The 22,075-nt window shown below is 37.5% G+C and overlaps 1 protein-coding gene across 1 annotated transcript; it reads left to right on the top strand.

Moving 5' to 3' along the window:
• Window positions 1-21,196: 21,196 nt before the first annotated feature.
• On the top strand, window positions 21,197-21,863 carry LOC131656808 (uncharacterized). Its single transcript, XM_058926411.1, has 2 exons — window positions 21,197-21,321; window positions 21,402-21,863. Exons 1-2 carry the CDS (start codon window positions 21,263-21,265, stop codon window positions 21,829-21,831), a joined length of 489 nt encoding a protein of 162 aa, XP_058782394.1. The 5' UTR covers window positions 21,197-21,262; the 3' UTR covers window positions 21,832-21,863.
• The last annotated feature ends 212 nt before the right edge of the window (window positions 21,864-22,075 follow it).

Below are 22,075 nucleotides of genomic sequence, written 5' to 3'. Positions count from 1 at the left end.
ATTTTTATCCTGGTTCGTTGTTAACTAAACTACTCCAGTCCACCCCTTGGAGTGATTTACCTCACCTGAAGATTTAATCCACTAATCAATCTTGATTACAATGGTTTTCCACTTAGATACCCTCTAAGTCTTCTAGAGTATTCTGATCACAACCTGATCAGTCTAGGAAATCAATGCTTAGATACCCTCTAAGACTTCTAGAGAATCCGAACACAACTTGATCTTCTCTAGTACCTTTACAAATGAATGTAAACAAATTCTTACAAGAGTATTACAATGCTTCTTAATAAGCTATAATCACAATTGTGATATTTCTCTTAAGTTCTAAGCTTAATCTCACTAAGATATTACAACAGTAATGAAGTGAGGTTGAAGATGAAGTTTGAGAGCTTTTGAATTTGAAAGCGTTTCTGTATTTTGCGCAAGAGTGTTGTATTCAACTTCTCATCAGAACTTCTATTTATAGGCGTTTTGAGAAGAGGATCGTTGGGAGCATTTAATGCGTTGCGTGATCCGTACATCATTGCATTTAATGTTTCACTCTTTTGTCAACTACCTCGACGCTTGCTTTTCCTTCTTTAACTGACTTTGCCTTTAATAGCTTCTAACGTTCCTTTTGTCAGTCAGCGTAGCCTGCCATCTTGTACTTGCTTCTGATCTGATCTTTGTAGATACATTGTTTGAATTTATCAGAGTCAAAAAGCTTGGTGCAGAACATCTTCTTGTCTTTTGACTTTGAAGTGCTTCTAGCGTGATACCATAAGAACTTCAGTGCTTCTGCTTCTGATCTCAAGTTCTTCTGATGCTTCAATAGACCATGTTCTGATTCTGCTTTACCATCTTCTGATGTCTTGCGAGAGCATGTTCTGATGTTGCATACTGAACCTTCTGAGTCAGTGCTTCTTGCGCTGAATTGTGCATACTCTATATATATTTCCTGAAATGGAAAATGTATAGGATTAGAGTACCACATTGTCTTATACAAAATTCATATACATTGTTATCATCAAAACTAAGAATATTGATCAGAACAAATCTTGTTCTAACAATCTCCCCCTTTTTGATGATGACAAAAACATATATAATTGATCTGAATTTGCAATCAGAATATCAGATGACCAAAGACAATTACACAGTTATTGCATAAGCAAATAAACATAGTGTGTGAATATGTCTCCCCCTGAGATTAACAATCTCCCCCTGAGATTAACAATCTCCCCCTGAAATAAATACTGGAAGAATTTATAAATAAAAGACTTCCTTGAGTATTTTCCATTTCATTCGAGACGTTCACATTTGCCTTAGAACTTCAGAACATTCAGATCTTATGCTTCTTGCTTCCATAGGACAGCTTCAGAGCTTTGAATTTCTTCTTAAGTCATTGCATGCTTGATTGTATCAGAACATTCTTGAATGTACCAGAGCATCATCAGAGCATCTTTACATCCTGAAATGTTTCAGAACAAACTAGACGACAAAAGTCAGAGCATGAATGAGTCAGAACATTCTTTTAAGAAGGAACAAGTATCAGAGCAAAAACTCTGGTAAGTTCTTAAACAAAATGTATATCAGAACATATAAGGGATAAGAATGTGTTAGAGCATATTCTGCCACAAGAATATCAGAACATTCTTCCTTCTTGCTTCTGATCTTGAAGCTTCACAGCACTAAGCTTGCTTCAATTCCAAGAACATGCTTCTTTACAGAAATGCATTTTCCCATGTATTTGCTTCTCATGTTGAGCTTTTTCTGAATATCTTCAATCCTGCAAAAATCTCAAAGACATAGAACTTGCAAATATTGTTAGGAATGTTGAGACTTACTCCAAGCAACTGATATAATAAATCAAATCAATTATCACGTTTTCTCCCCCTTTTTGTCATAACATCAAAAAGCATTTAAAAGATACAGATGAAAAACAAACAATATGAGAGAAGATAATATTTCATTGATTCATCAAAACATATCAGAAGATACAGAAGGAGAGAAGCAGATGCAGGAAACAGATGCAAGAAACAAGAAACAACTAAGACCAAAGGACTACGACTAGCCTAGCTTAGAAACTATCTTGGCCAGAAGGTCTTGAATCTCAGAAATGCTTTCAGTTTGCTTCTTCATGGAGGTTCTGAATTCCTCATGTGTTTCCTCGTGCTTATCCAAATGAGAAGCAAGATCAGCTTGATTCTGTTGAAGAGCCTTCACAGTGTTCACCAGAACAGAAGGTCCAGCAGAAGAAGCTTCACAGCTATCGTTCAGAGGAACAACATGCTCAACAGTAGCATCTATCATGAGAAAATCTTCTTGATTTTCCTGAACAGGAAGTTTCTCAGTAGGATGATTCTCAGCACTTTGCTTCTCAGCATCAGCTTCTGACATAGAAGCATCTTCAGCATATTCTGGAACAGGAAGATCAGAATCTTCATTCTCAAGAGCCTGAAGAATCTCAGCCAGATTCCTTGGAGGAGTGGGAGCAGAAACTTCTGATGGATATTCAACCTCAGGAATAACCATGTTAGGTGCCTTCTCAGAAGGATTCTCCCTCATCCAGTTGAATAGCCACTGAAAGTCTCTAGTCAGAACAGAATATGGAGGCTTCCACACGACCATGGCAAGACAAGGCGCTTGGTCAGACACATCTTCTGCAAGCTCATCAAGAAAAGCTTTTTCTTCAAGACAATACCTGCCCTTGAGATGACTGACCCAAAATTCTTCATAGGATCTTAGAAATCCAAGATGACCTGGAGCTTCTGCTATACACGCCTTCTGAAGCTTCAGAAACTCAGAGTTCATCTTTTTTCAGAAAATTCTCCAGAGATTTCTCAATTCAACATCATCCATCCTGGCATGATGTGCTTCCTTCAATGTCTCTAAACCTGTCTCCATTTTCAGATTTAATAATTCAAAATGTACACCAACAGAAAATTCCCGGCGGGATTTGAGTCTAGTGAAGGCATAATATGGGTTCAGAAAGAAGTAGGGTTGAGGTTCTCTATCAAGAGAAAGATATGAATCTACTTCTTCTGACTCAGGGTCTAACACCAGAAACTCAGGTTCAGGTCGGGGTTTAGGAGTGAAATTGCAGTCACGAAACAACTATTCCAAAGAGTCAGAATTTGGAGATTCTGATATGGTTGGATTATTTTGAGTGGGGGACGAGATTGGTTCAAAGTTTGAGTGTGGTGGAGGTTGACAAGTGGATATATTTGTATGAGGGGGAATGAGAGTTTGAAGGGTTGAATATCAAGAACGAGTGTTTCAATGGGATGGTCAGAAGCAGTATTGGTTATGGGTGAAGAAGGAGCGCTGAAAACTTTGATAGTTTGAGGTGGTTCAACAAGGGCTGTTTGTGGTTGATTTTCTGGTTGAGAAGGTTGAGGAACTTCTGTTGGTACAGATTTTGAATTTAAAACAGAAACAGAGTTAGGTTCAGAAACATGAATACCTGAAGAGCTCTTCTTCTGAGGCCTCTCAGAAACATCTTCCATAGCCTTTCGCTTCTTCTTCTTAGAAACAACCTTTAACTTTTCTAGAGCAAGTTCTCTCTTTCTGGAAGCTTCCTTCTCTTCTTCTTCCTTATTCATTTCTTCTTCTGACCTCTTTTCAACTACAACATTTTTCTTTTTCTTTTTCTTCTCTACTTCCTTCTCAACATTTTTCTCAACATCTTCTTTCTTTGACTTCTTCTTCTTCTTCTTCTTCTTCTTCTTCTTCTTCTTCTTCTCAGCATTTTCTTGTTGAATATTCTCATTTTCAACTAAAACTTCTTGATTGTCTTCAAAAGCAACTTCTTCTACAGCAACATTTTCATCAACTACTGCAGCAGCTTCTTCTTGATAATTTTTCTCCTCATTGACAGAAGGACGATCAAACTTATGCTTTGTCCTTCTTTCCTTATGATGAGCAACTTCTGGGACAACTTCTGGAACATCTTCTGATACATCAGCCTTGGAAGTAGAATGCTTTTGACAACTTACTCCAGCAGGAGCATCATTAGCACTACCCTTCTTGAGAGTCTTACGATACTTAACATCAACTTCTGAAAGTTCTTTACTGAAAAACATTTCAAACTCAGCTAGAACAGTATCTCTTATGATTATGATTTCAGGAATAGGTTGAGGAGCATGTTCAACAGCTTGAATAAGATTCATCTTTCTCAAGGTGTTAGCATTTTTGATGCTTCCAGTGACAGTGACAAGATCCTTGATGACACCATCAGATTCCAGTTTTTCAACCATTTTGGTTTGAACCAGAATATTGGTAATGATTCTTCCAAAAGGAATAACATTGCCTTTCTTGGTTCTGTTCTGATCTCTAGAGTCTCTTACAGCATTCCACATATGATTGAAAATGATGTAAGGAACATCAACCTTCTTCTGAGTACCAATACAATACATGATGTATTATTGGTCTTTTATGAAGTTTGGTGAACAAGTTGATTTTCTGTGGTAGAAACATCCTAGAAGAATCTTTGTCCACACTTTGTAAATGTCCTTCAAATCCTTGACATTCTTGTTTTTCGTCACATCTGGGTATAGTTCAGCAAGAACATCTGCCTAGTTTGCTCTATGAGAAAGTTCATAAGCGCCAACAGGCTCTTTCAAATTAAACAGTATTCTTAGAGTATCTTCAGTAATGGCGAAGAATCTTCCATGCACAAAAGATACAACAGCTTTATGGATGACGAAAGCATAAGCCCATAACTCTTTTACCAAGTCAGGGTAGACTGCTCCACATAACTCATGAAACAACGAAGACCGTCCTTGAAAGACCATATTATCTTTGACATGAAACTCACGTTCTTCAAGGTTATCAAAATCAACCATCAACTCACAAATAACTTCTAAATCCTCCATAGGAATCGAACACGTGACCGGTGGAAAGAATAGTTGTTCTTCTTCTTGTTGATGTTGTTGAGGAGGAGATGAAGAATCAAAGATATGAGATGAAGAAGCAGCCATTTTCACACTACTGAGATTTCTGGGTTTCTTTCTTTTAGGGTAAGAAAATAGGGCAAAAAGGTTGCAAAAGTGCATAAACAGGAGAGAGAAGGAATGCGTAAAAGAGAAGATGTTATGATGAGAGATGTATATATAGAGACGGATTTGAAAAATAATACAATAAAATTATGAGAATGAACAGTTACAGAATCAAAAGAATCAAATGCATTTAATGATGAATGACGTTAGGTGGGATAACATGAAATTTGAAATGATTTGCACAATTACCTAGGGCGGCGTCTCATCAGTTGCACGCATGACTGTTCAAATAGAGTGAACACATGTTCAACATTTGGAACAGTTGGTGACAGCTGTTTTGCTTTGATTTTGATTCTGACAGAGTTAGAACTTCTCATCTTCTCATTCTGATCATAAGTTCTTACTTACATCCTTTAGAAAAGATCTTGTTCTGATAGGATCTTTTTTCTTTCCAAGAATGACATCTTCTGAGTGAGCAGAGGAGAGTCTAGAATATCTTCTGATAGTTGGTTCTTCAGATATTCTGAGATTCTCCTAAGAAGCAGCAACTTGATCTTCTGATCCTTTGCTTCTGGGTTCTTCAGCTTCTGAGTCACAGACTTCAATATCTGCAAAATTCTCAAACTGCTTTGGCTTTTCAAGACCAAGCTTATCATCAAATTTGATGTTAATTGATTCTTCAACAATCAATGTTTCAGTATTGTATACTCTGTAGACTTTAGAGCGTTCAGAATATCCAAGAAGGAAACACTTTTGTGCCTTAGAATCAAACTTACTCATACGATCCTTAGTGTTCAGAATATAACAAATACATCAAAAAGGATGAAAATATGAAATGTTGGGCTTTCTGTTCTTCCACAATTCATAAGGAGTCTTATTAAGAATAGGTCTTATAGATATTCTATTCTGAATATAACATGCAGTATTTATTACTTCTGCCCAGAAATGCTTAGCCATATTGGTATCATTGATCATGATTCTGGCCATTTCTTGTAGAGTCCTATTCTTTCGCTCTACAACTCCATTTTGCTGTGGAGTTCTAGGGCAAGAGAAATTATGGGCACTACCATTTTCTTTGAAGTACTCCTCAAAGAATCTGTTCTCAAATTCCCCACCATGATCACTTTGGACCTTTATGATTTTACACTCTTTCTCAGATTGAATCTGAGTGCAAAAGTCAAAGAACACTGACTGAGACTCATCCTTGTGTTTCAAGAACTTTACCCATGTCCAGCGGCTATAATCATCTACAATGACTAATCCATATTTCTTCCCTCTGACAGAAGCTGTTTTGACTGGGCCAAACAGATCAATGTGCAGAAGTTCTAGCGGCCTAGAGGAAGAAACAACATTCTTAGACTTGAATGCAGGTTTGGAGAACTTTCCCTTCTGACATGCTTCGCAAAGAGCATCTGATTTATATTTCAGATTTGGGAGACCTCTGACCAGATTTAGTTTGTTAATATGAGAAATCTTTCTCAAACTAGCTTGGCCTAATCTTCTGTGTCAGACCCATTGCTCTTCGCTAACAGACATAAGACAAGTTACCTTCTGATTCTTAAGATCTTGAAGATCAATCTTGTAAATGTTGTTCTTTCTCTTGCCTGTAAATAGGATTGAGCCATCCTTCAGACTTACAGCCTTGCAAGACTTTTGATTGAAGATTATGTCATAACCATTGTCACTTAATTGACTTATGGACAATAAGTTATGAGCTAATCCTTCTACAAGAAATACATTAGATATGGAAGGATATTTACCAGTACTTATGGTTCCAGAGCCAATTATCTTGCCCTTCTGATCTCTTCCAAACTTTACTTCTCCAGCGGACTTAAGCACCAGGTCTTGAAACATAGACCTTCTTTCCGTCATGTGCCGCGAGCACCCAGAGTCCAGGTACCATGACATGCTTTGCTTTTTCTTCTTTGCTGCCAAGGATATCTGCAACAGAAATTATCTTCTCCTTAGGTACCCACAACTTCTTGGGTCCTTTCTTGTTAGTTCTCTTCAAGTTCTGATTGAACTTGGGTTTAGCATGATAAACAACAGGAGGTACAACATGATATTCCTTAGGTTTGGCAACATGATATTTTCTAGGTTGTGTCACATGCTTCTTAGTGTGTGTAACATGAAAGCTTTTGGCATGTGAGGTGAGCCTAATATCATGGGAGTTGCCATACTTGAACTGATCATACAATGGCTTATATGTGATTTTCATATCATCTACAGGTTCAAGTTTGTATGGGGTATCACCCTCATAGCCAATGCCAACTCTCTTGTTTCCAAAAACAACATATATCATAGAAGCAAGATGACTTCTGCCAATACTTCTAGATAAGAATTTCCTGAAACTCAAGTCATATTCTTTAAGAATATGGTTCAAGCTTGGAATAGATTCTTCTGAACTAGAAGATTACTCAACATCTTTGGATAGTTTTGAAACTTTTTCTTTAAGTTCAGAATTTTCTAATTCAAGCTTCTTAGTTTCAGATACAAAGAGCTTTCTCGGCTTTTTGTACTTGATACTAAGCTTAGCCTTGATTTCAAGAATTTCAGCTAAACTGGAAGCAAGCTCTTCTCTAAATAGGTCAGAAAATACCTCTTCAGAGTCAGATTCTGATTCAGATGTAGATTCTGCTTCATCATCCACAGTAGCCATCAGCGCAATGTTAGCCTGCTCTCCTTTAGAGTCTGATTCTGATTCTGATGAATCTGAATCATCCCAAGTTTCCATAAGACCTTTCTTCTTATGAAACTTCTTCTTGGGCTTCTCCTTCTGAAGATTTGGACACTCATTCTTGTAGTGACCTGGCTCATTTCACTCGTAGCAAGTGACCTTTTTCTTGTTAGATCTTCTGCTTCCAGAAGATTCTCCTCTTTCAGGCTTCTTAGAACTTCTGAAGTTCTTGAACTTCCTTTGTTTGCTCTTCTAGAGTTGGTTTACCCTTTTGGAGATCATGGACAGTTCATCTTCTTCTTCTTATGATTCTAATTCTTCAGAATCTTGTTCTTCTGCCTGAAATGCGTTAGTACATTTTTTATAATTAGATTTTAACGCAATAGACTTACCTTTCTTCTGAGGTTCATTAGCATCTAGCTCAGTTTCATGACTCCTCAGAGAACTGATCAACTCTTCAAGAGAGACTTCATTCAGGTTCTTGGCAATTTTGAATGCAGTCACCATAGGACCCCATCATCTTGGCAAGCTTCTGATGATCTTCTTGACGTGATCAGCCTTGGTATATCCCTTGTCAAGAACTCTTAATCCAGCAGTTAGAGTTTGAAATCTTGAGAACATTGTTTCAATGTTTTCATCATCCTCCATCTTGAAGGCTTCGTATTTCTGGATCAAGGCAAGAGCTTTGGTCTCCTTGACTTGGGCATTTCCTTCATGAGTCATTTTCAATGATTCATATATGTCATAGGCAGTTTCTCTGTTTGATATCTTCTCATATTCAGCATGAGAAATAGCATTCAACAGAATAGTCCTACACTTGTGATGATTTTTGAATTGCTTCTTCTGATCATCACTCATTTCTTGTCTTGTGAGATTTACACCACTAGCTTTCAATGGATGTTTGTAACCATCCACCAGAAGATCCCATAAGTCACCATCTAAACCAAGAAAGTAACTTTCGAGTCTATCTTTCCAATACTCAAAGTTTTCACCATCGAATACTGGTGGTCTAGTGTAGCCATTGTTTCCATTTCCATTGTGTTGCTCAGCAGATCCAGATGTAGATGTAGGTGGTGGAGTTTCAACCATCTTGACTTAGCGTTTTTATCTTCCTGAATCTTTTCTAAACACGGTTAAGTGCTTGCACCTTAGAACCGGCGCTCTGATGCCAATTTAAGGATATAAAAACACTTAGAAAGGGGGGGCGTTGAATAAGTGTAGCTTTAAAACTCTTAAGGTAAAAACAATTTGCACAATGATTTTTATCTTGGTTCGTTGTTAACTAAACTACTCCAGTCCACCCCCTTGGAGTGATTTACCTCACCTGAGGATTTAATCCACTAATCAATCTTGATTACAATGGTTTTCCACTTAGATACCCTCTAAGTCTTCTAGAGTATTCTGATCACAGCCTGATCACTCTAGGAAATCAATGCTTAGATACCCTCTAAGACTTCTAGAGAATCCGATCACAACTTGATCTTCTCTAGTACCTTTACAAATGAATGTAAACAAATTATTACAAGAGTATTACAATGCTTCTTAATAAGCTATAATCACAACTGTGATATTTCTCTTAAGTTTTAAGCTTAATCTCACTAAGATATGACAACAGTAATGAAGTGAGGTTGAAGATGAAGTTTGAGAGCTTTTGAATTTGACAGCGTTTCTGTATTTTGCGCAAGAGTGTTGTATTCAGCTTCTCATCAAAACTTCTATTTATAGGCGTTTTGAGAAGATGACCGTTGGGAGCATTTAATGCGCTGCGTGATTCGTACAGCATTGCATTTAATGTTTCACTCTTTTGTCAACTACCTCGAGCCTTACTTTTCCTGCTTTAACTGACTTTGCCTTTAATAGCTTCTAACGTTCCTTTTGTCAGTCAGTGTAGTCTGCCATCTTGTACTTGCTTCTGATCTGATCTTTGTAGATACAACGTTTGAATTAATCAGAGTCAAACAGCTTGGTGCAGAGCATCTTCTTGTCTTCTGACTTTAAGTGCTTCTAGCGTGATACCATAAGAACTTCAGTGCTTCTGCTTCTGATCTCAAGTTCTTCTGATGCTTCAATAGACCATGTTCTGATTCTGCTTAACCATCTTCTGATGTCTTGCGAGAGCATGTTCTGATGTTGCATACTGAACCTTCTGAGTCAGTGCTTCTTGCGCTGAATTGTGTATACTCTATATATATTTCCTGAAATGGAAAATGCATTGTAACACCCTTCTAATACCCCGCATAAATAACAAATAATAATCAGAGTAAACATGAAAAAGGGCATTACAACTTCCAAATAATTAAACAATAATACTCATGTCATGCCATAAAAGAGAACGTCAATCAAATTTATTCAGATCATCATGTTTAACACAGCGGAATTACTTTAACATCTGAATAACAAACAGCCAAGTCACAGACTTAAGGCGTTAACATAAAATCCATCCAAAAACAAAAGTTTAACAAGTAACTCTAAACGACGCCCCCAGTGTTACACGACCAGAGCATGACACGGACCCAACTGACTCTAACGAACTACTTGACGAGCTAATCCTCACCAAGTACGAGAGCTACTCCTTAATCTGAAAAATAACAACAGTAAGGGTGAGTCTCATTCACATTTAACTAATGTTATAAGATATAGATAATAAAATATCATTTCACATGCAATTCACCCAATTACAGTTATGATCAGATTCAAACATACAATCGGTAAGCAAACAACCAAATTAACACATATTATAACATTGGACAATCTTCCATTCATGTTATAACATCAAAACAGCCTAATGCAATGCAACTACATGCATGTGGTACCAAAATTTGGGATAACCCAACTCACCGACCCACCATCGTCAAGGATACGGCAACACCCACTCACTAATTCCACACAATGGGAATTAGCTACCACTGATCCACCATCGTCAAGGACCAGCCACCAAATGATTATGAATGCATGCATCAACCATAACATGCTCACCACCCACACACATCGATCAATGTCATAATCATCAATAAAGCACATATTTCATACCAACAATATATGTATAATAAACACCAGTTATAACCACAACATCATACAGGTAAGACATTCATTAGTGTACCTATAAGCATATCCCACCACAACAAATAAGATCGATTGTTTTTAAAATGATTCAAACCACAGTTCAAAACACCATTTGATTGTATAAATTATTTGATTAGCTTCACTGTGCTCGAAACGGCACCAAAATCCGGTTTACGGTTTAGAAGTTACACCTCTTTAAAACTGTTCAAAATGGACAGTCGCAACAACTAACAGCACGCGGCGCCACACACGGTTCGCGGCGCGGAACGAATAGGAACAACGCCTTCGCGGCGCAAACAAGGTTTCGCGGCGCGGAACGAGAAGAAACTACGCCTTCGCGGCGCGGCCATACCCTCGCGGCGCGTACTGAGCACAACAACACTTCCTGGCCTTCTGCCACGCAGTTCGCGGCGCCAACTCCTGGACGCGGCGCGAACTGGCGATTTCCTGCGCTCCGAATAGCAGAAATCAGCCTGCGATTTCGTCCCTCTTTCACCGAATCACTACCAAACAATCTCATTCCAACCAGATTTCGCATACAGTGAAATAGCACATATTATAACACATTTATAATACATTCAAACATCCAATTATCACCAATACGTGATCAATATAATCATTATGCATCAATCCTCCCAAAACCTAACAATTCTACAACCTGAGCATAACCCAATTGATCCGAATAACATGATCAAATCCTATCCTACCACCTATAATCCCATAATAGAAGATAAACGGAAGAGTCCCCCCTTACCTGAAGGTTGATTCTTCGTTCTTCCTCGGTCGCACTTCTCCGCTCCTCTTCTCTTTTCACGTTCAGACTTCTTTTCCCAAAATGCTGTAACCCTCTCTATTCCACAACTCCTCCTATTTTATTAAAATTGAAATAAACTTATTTTAATTAGTAATAGGGCCTATCAATGCACCCCCTCTTTACTAACTACAACACAAGCCCAATTGCTTAATTCCTCATAGTCTTCCATAATTCCAAATAATTCCCCATAATTTATTTAAATTAATTAAATTAAATTATGAAAATAGATAGAGTGTTACAACTCTCCCCCACTAAATAGTTTTCGTCCTCGAAAACATACCTTAGGCAAATAAATCTGGATAGGAATCCTTCATCTGACTTTCCAGTTCCCAAGTCACATTCCCACCTGCTGGTCCTCCCCAAGCTACTCTGACCAACGCTATCTCCTTGCCACGCAATTGTTTCACCTTTCGATCCTCAATCCTCATGGGCAAGGTCTCAACTGTCAGATTATCTTTTACCTGTACATCATCGACTTGGATCACATGAGATGGATCAGCAATGTACTTCCTCAACTGTGATACGTGGAATACATCATGCAAATTCGCCAGCGTCGGTGGCAACGCAATACGATACGCCACTTCTCCCACCCTCTCCGTAATCTGGAACGGACCAATGAATCGCGGAGTCAACTTCCTTGATTTCAGTGCTCTACCAACACCAGTTGTAGGAGTCACCCTCAAGAACACATGATCTCCTTCTTGAAATTCAAGTGTCCTCCTTCTTTTATCATGATAACTCTTCTGACGACTCTGAGACGTCCTCATCTTCTCCTGAATCATCTTGATCCTTTCTGTTGTCTCCTGAACAATTTCCGGTCCAATCACGGCACTTTCGCCAGATTCGTACCAACATAAAGGCGTTCTACACTTCCGACCATACAAAGCTTCAAACGGAGCCATACCAATACTCGAGTGAAAACTATTATTGTAAGTAAATTCGATCAAGGGTAGATAACTATCCCAAGCACCGCCCTTTTCCAACACACAAGCACGCAACAAATCTTCTAGTGATTGAATGGTTCTTTCTGTCTGTCCATCCGTCTGCGGATGATAAGCAGAACTCAATCTCAGCTTAGTACCCAAAGCCTTCTGCAAACTTTCCCAGAATCTGGATGTAAACCTTGGATCTCTATCCGACACGATACTCGAAGGAATACCATGTAAACTCACTATCTTCTCAATATACAATTGAGCCAGCTTCTCCATTGGGTAATCCATTCTCATTGGTATAAAATGGGCAGACTTTGTCAACCTGTCTACAATAACCCAAATAGCTTCACAATTCTTCACCGTCCTCGGCAAACCGGAAACAAAATCCATAGATATACTATCCCACTTCCATTCTGGAATAAATAACGGCTGCATAGCTCCATACGGTTTCTGATGCTCAATCTTCGACTTCTGGCAAGTCAGACACGCATAGACAAATTCAGCTATTTCCTTTTTCATTCCAGGCCACCAAAACAGCTTCTTTAAGTCATGATACATCTTGGTAGCACCAGGATGAATACTCAATCCGCTACGATGTCCTTCTTCAAGAATACTCTTCCTCAATTCGGCAACATCAGGAACACAAACACGATTACCAAACCTCATTATACCATTCTCGTCGATTCTGAATTCACCTCCTTTATCTTGATTAATCAGGGCCAACTTATCAACCAACTCTACGTCCGTCTTCTGACCTTCTCGGATTTCCTCAAGAATACTACTAGTCAGCTTCAGCATACCCAATTTAACACTGGTAGGAGTGTCTTCACATACTAAACTCAAATCTCGGAATTGCTCAATTAAATCCAATTCTCTCACCATAAGCATAGACATATGCAAGGACTTCCTACTCAATGTATCGGCAACAACATTTGCTTTACCCGGATGATAATTCAGTTCAAAATCATAATCCTTGAGAAATTCTAGCCATCTTCTTTGTCTCATATTCAACTCTTTTTGGTCAAAGAGGTACTTCAAACTCTTGTGATCACTAAATACTTCAAACCTTGAACCATATAGGTAATGCCTCCACAACTTCAACACAAATACCACTGCTGCTAACTCTAAGTCATGAGTCGGATAGTTTCTCTCATGCACCTTGAGTTGTCTCGACGCATAAGCGACTACCTGTTGATTCTGCATCAGTACACCTCCTAATCCTGACAACGAAGCATCACAATAAACAACAAAAGATTCCGCCGGATTCGGCAAAATCAAGATCGGCGCACTAGTCAACCTCTTCTTCAACTCTTGGAATCCTTCTTCACATTTCGAATCCCAAACAAACGCTTGACCCTTCCTAGTCAACTTAGTTAACGGTAATGCTAACTTTGAAAAACCTTCAATGAACTTTCTATAGTAACCCGCCAGACCAAGGAAACTACGGATTTCGGAAACTGACCTCGGAGCTTCCCATTGAGACACTGCTTCTACTTTCGTTGGGTCAACGGCAATACCATCCTTAGAAATTACATGCCCAAGAAAGCTCACTTCGTTTAACCAAAACTCACACTTTGACAGTTTTGCAAAAAGTTTCTTTTCCTTCAATAGTTCTAATACCACTCTAAGATGATCCGCATGCTCTTTTTCATTCTTAGAATATATTAAAATATCATCAATAAATACTACTACGAACTGATCCAGAAAAGGATGGAAGATCCTATTCATATACTCCATGAAAACCCCCGGCGCATTGGTTACTCCAAATGGCATCACTGTATATTCGTAATGACCATACCTCGTTCTAAATGCCGTTTTCTGAATATCGTCCGTCTTCACCCGAATCTGATGATATCCCGACCTCAAGTCAATTTTGCTGAACACACATGCTCCAACTAGTTGATCCATCAAGTCATCAATCCTCGGCAAGGGATACCGATTCTTGATAGTAACCTTGTTGAGTTGTCTGTAATCCACACACAACCTCATTGAACCTTCTTTCTTCTTCACTAGTAACACCGGTGCACCCCACGGTGAGACACTAGGACGAATAAATTTCTTCTCAAGTAAATCTTCCAATTGACTCTTCAACTCATTCAATTCCGATGCTGACATACGATAAGGTGCCATCGACACAGGATTAGTTCCAGGAATTAGTTCAATAGCAAATTCTACTTCCCTCTCTGGCGGCAATTCTCTTACATCTTCTGGAAAGACTTCTGGAAATTCACATACTACCGGTAAGTCACTACTCACCGCTTTCTTTTTCACTTCCATGGATGCAATCAACATGAACACGGCAGCTCCGTCCTTCATTGCTTCATCCACTTGTCTAGCCGTCATCTCTAAGTCCTCAACAATGACGTCTTCAGGGAAAATAACCGTTTTCGTGAAACAGTTGATATGAACCCGATTAAATTGCAACCAATTCATACCCAATATAACATCAAGTTGTTCCAACGGAAGGCACACTAAGTCCATTCCGAATTCTCTACCAAAAATATCAATTGGACAGTTCAAACAAGCGAACGAAGTAGTCACTGAACCCGACGCAGGAGTGTCAATGACCATACCTCCATTAATCTCAGATATTTCCAAATTCAGTCGTTTAGCACAATCCAATGAAATAAACGAGTGAGTTGCCCCAGTATCTATTATTGCAATTAAAGGAGTGCCATGGATAAAACACGTACCTTTAATCAACCGATCATCTGGAGTAGTCTCTGAACCAGATAAGGCGAACACTTTACCACCAGCTTGATTCTTCCTCGGCTTAGGACACTTAGGACTGATATGACCTTCTTCCCCGCAGTTGAAACAAGTTACAGTGTTCCCTTTGCACTCGATAGCAATGTGACCTGCCTTCCCACATCTATAGCACTTCTTTTCCTCACTCTTGCATTCGTGAATGCGATGTCCAGGTTCTCCACACTTGAAGCACTTGATAGGGGCACTAGAGTCTCCCCCACTAGGCTTCTTCCAACCTCCAGCCTTCTGGTTACCCTTACCATACGGCTTACCACGATCCATATGCTTTTTCCCTTTCCTGTCGACTAACTCGCGAGAGTGCGACGACTTCAGCTTAATATTGTCCTCTTCAAAGATTCGGCTGCAGTCAACCAAATCGACAAACCTGCGAATCCTCTGGTATCTGATACCCTGTTTAATCTCATCGCGGAGACCATTCTCAAACTTAACACACTTCGAGAATTCACTAGCCTCATCATTATTGTAGTGGACATAATACTTTGCTAGCTCAACAAACTTGGACGCATACTCCGGCACAGTCATGTTACCTTGTGTCAGCTCCAAAAATTCAATCTCTTTCCTGCCTCTAACATCCTCAGGAAAGTACCTCCGCAAGAATTCTCTCTTGAACACAGCCCAAGTGATTGCAACACCTGCAGCTTGCAGTTCGTCCCTACTAGCCATCCACCAATCATCAGCTTCTTCAGACAGCATGTGAGTCCCATATCTCACCTTCAGATTTTCGTCACAATCAATCACCCGGAAGATCCTCTCAATCTCTTTCAGCCACCTCTGGGCGCCTTCGGGATCGTGAGTGCCTTTGAACAACGGAGGGTTGTTCCTCTGAAAACTATTCAGCTGCCTGTCAGCACCAATTCCAGCTCCATTGGCATTCCCTCCCAGCACACCAGCAATCATGCCCAGAGCCTCAGCGATAGCGTCATCGTTTCTTCCTCCTCTTCCGGCCATTGTTCTGCTAAATATCAAACAATATCTATTAGAACAAGAAGTATCGACAGTGTCAACCTTACACTAATCGTATACGAGGGATTAACCGACACTAAGACTCTGACTCAAACGACCGACAATGCTCTGATACCACTATTGTAACACCCTTCTAATACCCCGCATAAATAACAAATAATAATCAGAGTAAACATGAAAAAGGGCATTACAACTTCCAAATAATTAAACAATAATACTCATGTCATGCCATAAAAGAGAACGTCAATCAAATTTATTCAGATCATCATGTTTAACACAGCGGAATTACTTTAACATCTGAATAACAAACAGCCAAGTCACAGACTTAAGGCGTTAACATAAAATCCATCCAAAAACAAAAGTTTAACAAGTAACTCTAAACGACGCCCCCAGTGTTACACGACCAGAGCATGACACGGACCCAACTGACTCTAACGAACTACTTGACGAGCTAATCCTCACCAAGTACGAGAGCTACTCCTTAATCTGAAAAATAACAACAGTAAGGGTGAGTCTCATTCACATTTAACTAATGTTATAAGATATAGATAATAAAATATCATTTCACATGCAATTCACCCAATTACAGTTATGATCAGATTCAAACATACAATCGGTAAGCAAACAACCAAATTAACACATATTATAACATTGGACAATCTTCCATTCATGTTATAACATCAAAACAGCCTAATGCAATGCAACTACATGCATGTGGTACCAAAATTTGGGATAACCCAACTCACCGACCCACCATCGTCAAGGATACGGCAACACCCACTCACTAATTCCACACAATGGGAATTAGCTACCACTGATCCACCATCGTCAAGGACCAGCCACCAAATGATTATGAATGCATGCATCAACCATAACATGCTCACCACCCACACACATCGATCAATGTCATAATCATCAATAAAGCACATATTTCATACCAACAATATATGTATAATAAACACCAGTTATAACCACAACATCATACAGGTAAGACATTCATTAGTGTACCTATAAGCATATCCCACCACAACAAATAAGATCGATTGTTTTTAAAATGATTCAAACCACAGTTCAAAACACCATTTGATTGTATAAATTATTTGATTAGCTTCACTGTGCTCGAAACGGCACCAAAATCCGGTTTACGGTTTAGAAGTTACACCTCTTTAAAACTGTTCAAAATGGACAGTCGCAACAACTAACAGCACGCGGCGCCACACACGGTTCGCGGCGCGGAACGAATAGGAACAACGCCTTCGCGGCGCAAACAAGGTTTCGCGGCGCGGAACGAGAAGAAACTACGCCTTCGCGGCGCGGCCATACCCTCGCGGCGCGTACTGAGCACAACAACACTTCCTGGCCTTCTGCCACGCAGTTCGCGGCGCCAACTCCTGGACGCGGCGCGAACTGGCGATTTCCTGCGCTCCGAATAGCAGAAATCAGCCTGCGATTTCGTCCCTCTTTCACCGAATCACTACCAAACAATCTCATTCCAACCAGATTTCGCATACAGTGAAATAGCACATATTATAACACATTTATAATACATTCAAACATCCAATTATCACCAATACGTGATCAATATAATCATTATGCATCAATCCTCCCAAAACCTAACAATTCTACAACCTGAGCATAACCCAATTGATCCGAATAACATGATCAAATCCTATCCTACCACCTATAATCCCATAATAGAAGATAAACGGAAGAGTCCCCCCTTACCTGAAGGTTGATTCTTCGTTCTTCCTCGGTCGCACTTCTCCGCTCCTCTTCTCTTTTCACGTTCAGACTTCTTTTCCCAAAATGCTGTAACCCTCTCTATTCCACAACTCCTCCTATTTTATTAAAATTGAAATAAACTTATTTTAATTAGTAATAGGGCCTATCAATGCACCCCCTCTTTACTAACTACAACACAAGCCCAATTGCTTAATTCCTCATAGTCTTCCATAATTCCAAATAATTCCCCATAATTTATTTAAATTAATTAAATTAAATTATGAAAATAGATAGAGTGTTACATGCATAGGATTAGAGTACCACATTGTCTTATACAAAATTCATATACATTGTTATCATCAAAACTAAGAATATTGATCAGAAAAAATCTTGTTCTAACAAAGTCATGACTAAAACACTTGAAAATACTTAGAAATTTTCCAATTCTTCAAAATTTTAAACTTTAACTTTTCTTGACTTTTTGATTCTTGAATGATCTTCTTGATTTTTCTTGATAAAATGACTTGAATAATCATATGTTGATGATTTTGATCTTCAAAAGTCCATAGTTGACCAAACTTCTCAATAGTCAAATATTGACTTGCACAGTTGACTTTTCCAAATGAACTGCAGTTTTGTGGATTCCAATTGAATCAAGATCTCCTCTTCAAATAAATTATGTGAGGGGATTATAATGTTGAATTAAAGATCCTTGAATCATGGTTTGAGCCATGAAGCCATGTCCTGATTAAAAGTCAAATTCCTAGATGAATTAGGTTAAAACCCTAATTTGCTTGGTCCCCTTTTGACTAGTATCTTGTCGCAGAACACAAGTGGAAAGCAACAATATCTCTGGTATTTTGGTTAGAAAATAATATATGCATGATGATAATGATTATGATGATGATCCTACTATTTTAAATTGGGTGCGATCTCAGTGGTCAAAAATTTGAATACAACATATCCTTACATTGCTTCTAGAAATTGATTAAAGAGGCATTGGACCTTCTCCAATAGATAAGCTTTTTGCATTTTGGAACTATAACATTTGAGCATCATTTTTAACATTTCTTGATACTATTCTGCTTGTTTAATTTCCATGAATAAAATCCCTATGAAAATAGGAATTGGTTGAGCTTGTGTGCAATTTCAATTCATTTTGAAAAAATTAGGTTTTCTGGCGTTGATGCTATAATTATATAGTTATATTTGAAATCCTTGCGAAATTCTGAGCAAGATGCTATATTCACATGTTTGATTTGGTGAAAAAATAATAGAGTTGCATTTTTTAGAAAAAAAATTACATTAATAATGAAGTTGCTGGATTTTGAAAATTTGAATTCATGAACTTGTTTTAATATATTTTAAGTGGTTTGCATTCTAATAATTGACTACATAGTTTTTCCCAGTTGCTGAAGTGTGTGTTTTAAGGCTTTTCTCTTGAAGAGCGTGGGTTCGAATCACCCCTTTTTACACTTTTGAGTTTTATTTTTATTTTAACCATTTAAAACTTGCTTTACTATTTTATTAACTGATTGGGCCTTCTAATCATTTGTAATTTCTTGGCCTGTTGGCTAAGGTTTTAAGCCTCAACCTTGAGGGCATGAGTTCAACACTCACCAAGTGCAAACCTATTTTTTAGCACTCATTTATTTCACTTTTTTTATTAAACTTTGATAATTTATTAAGAATAGCAAATCAAGTCATTTTAATTTGAAATTTGTACACTCCTTTTTTATCTTGTCTATTTTTAGAATATATTTTAAAATTACAAAAATATTTATTATTTAGTCATTTAAAAATTAAATTAAAAAACAAGTCTTTTATGCCTTTTAAAGCTTTTAAAATTAATTTCTCTTATTATTTTCACCAAGTAATTTGAACATATTTTGTGTGAAACAATTAGAATTATGTTATAATCAATCTTGATGATACCCTGTGGTGGGATGTCCCCGACAAAGGGGACAGAAGAACTGGTGATCAGGTCAAGGTTATGGGGCCGATCTGAAGACTGAAATGGATTAAACATACCTAACCATTTTGCTATGGCAAATGTTTAGATTGGATTGGTGGGTGGTTGGCTGATGTCTTAGTCTTTCAATCTATCTTGAATGGCTAGCCAATTGAAGAAGTTATAGTTTGGTACATTGTCGGTGCCCAAATAATTCTTGCCCGTTGCTTTTTCTTATTCTCACTTACAAAAGGATTAGAGATTTCTTCATTTTATAATGAGCTCTAGTAAAATCATGCTAAAGTTAAAATGTTAAATTTTTTATGCTCTAGCAATCTACTAAACACCATACATCTACCTCCCAACCCCATGGGTTTACAAACTTTTAAATTTGTCCTTTTAAAATAAATATAAAAGAAATATAAAAAAAAACATAAAAAATATTACGCCAAACTTTTTTGATATTAAAAGTAAAATAACCATAGCTCATATACTTTATAGCCAAAAAAATATATCACATTTTTTAAAAAAGATTTTGTATGTTTCTCTATAAAATAAATTTTTTGAAATATATCTATAAATTTATGAAGTCATTTCTCAACCGTGGCTAAATTTTTTTTTCTTAGAAAAAATAGATATATATTGACAGTGTAAAATTATTTTATTGTTAAAAAATCACCACAATATATTCACTCAAGTAATTTTGATATTTTTAAGTTAGATGGGTGACATGGTTGGTTGATGAATTCTTATTGAATTACAATGTAAAATTCGTCTACATTCGGTGTACGAACTTTAGTTTTTTTTTTTTTTTAAACTCTGTGCTGCATTCAGGCAATAGGACTGAATGGTAACCAAGCAATTAGTGCATAAAGAAAAAATATATTATTCTGTATTTATTTTATAAAACTCCCGTCTTTTTAATTGTTCAATAAAAATAAATTCAATAATTTTTTCCCTAAATTTTCATTTTAGATATTTTAAAAATACAATTTAATACAAATTAAAATAGCATATCAATCAATTTAAAAGCTTATGAAAACTAGAAGCTACGTGTGTGTGCGTTTGGGGTATCTCATTAACCTAATAGTTTTCTCTAATTATTTTTAAAATATTCAATGAATCCAATATACCGGGCAGACATTCATTCTGGTTTGACTTGAGAGTCTTGAAAAAATGAAATAACGGTCATCTAGTTCTTTAAACCCTAATCTCACTACCGTTTGTTATATAAACCCTAGTCTCACAACCCTAGTAGCATAGCAACCAAAATAAGTAACAATATAACCAAAGGTACTATATAGCTTAAATTTAAGCTCATGCTATCCCCTTTCTCTTCTGATTTCTCATAGTTTTAGAAATCTATACATTTGTTTATAGGGTCGCTAATAAAACATGGAGATTGTGGAACAAGAACCAGCAATTCAACCATCTGCTCCAATTCAACAGTCAAGGTACTTTTTCTTTATGATATTTAGTTTCATGAATTTCAAATATAATATGCTTTTAATTTCATTAACACATGAATATATAGGCACTCCAACGGATGGATATTGGCGACCTCATCAGTGATATTATGCTTTCTATTGATCATCTTCCCTGATTTAAAGAAATTATCACATGGCCTCAACAAGAAACATGTGTTAGAAATGATCATCCCTCTTGTTGTACCTTTTCAGTTGGCATTACCTATCATGATGTCCCTACTCTCCTCTTACAAGAGTATGTCCTTCGGCATATGGATTGCAGTGGTACTAACAAGTGTAATAACATCTATAGAAATGAGTCTTGTTTCGTCAGACCCTGCTATCTTTATTTCAATCGGTTGGAAGTTATTTGCTTTCTTCCCTCTACTACTTTACATGCCACTGATCAGTTGTGAAGATGCAGTATTTTCAAAACTAATCCAGGGAATGGTATTAATTTATTGGATCTTATTCTTAGTTTGTTTGTTAATGGCATAATGTACAATAGGCATTAGTTGTTTCATTTTCTTCTGAACCAGTTTAAAAATTTGTTTTTATCTCTTTAGAGACAATATTTGTTATAAATTGAATGCATATTTTAACCTATTACGTTGAGATAGATCATTGAAGATAACAATGGAAAACACAAAAATATAATAAAAAAAAGAAGCTTCGGGTGTTTTTAAATCATAATCACACCCTCTCTCCTTTTCTTGATAAGCATTTTACAAAAAAATTGATA

The sequence above is a fragment of the Vicia villosa genome, linkage group LG3 (genome assembly GCF_029867415.1).
Source record: "Vicia villosa cultivar HV-30 ecotype Madison, WI linkage group LG3, Vvil1.0, whole genome shotgun sequence".
NCBI lineage: Eukaryota > Viridiplantae > Streptophyta > Magnoliopsida > Fabales > Fabaceae > Vicia > Vicia villosa.
This window is presented reverse-complemented; position numbering and strand designations above follow the sequence as displayed.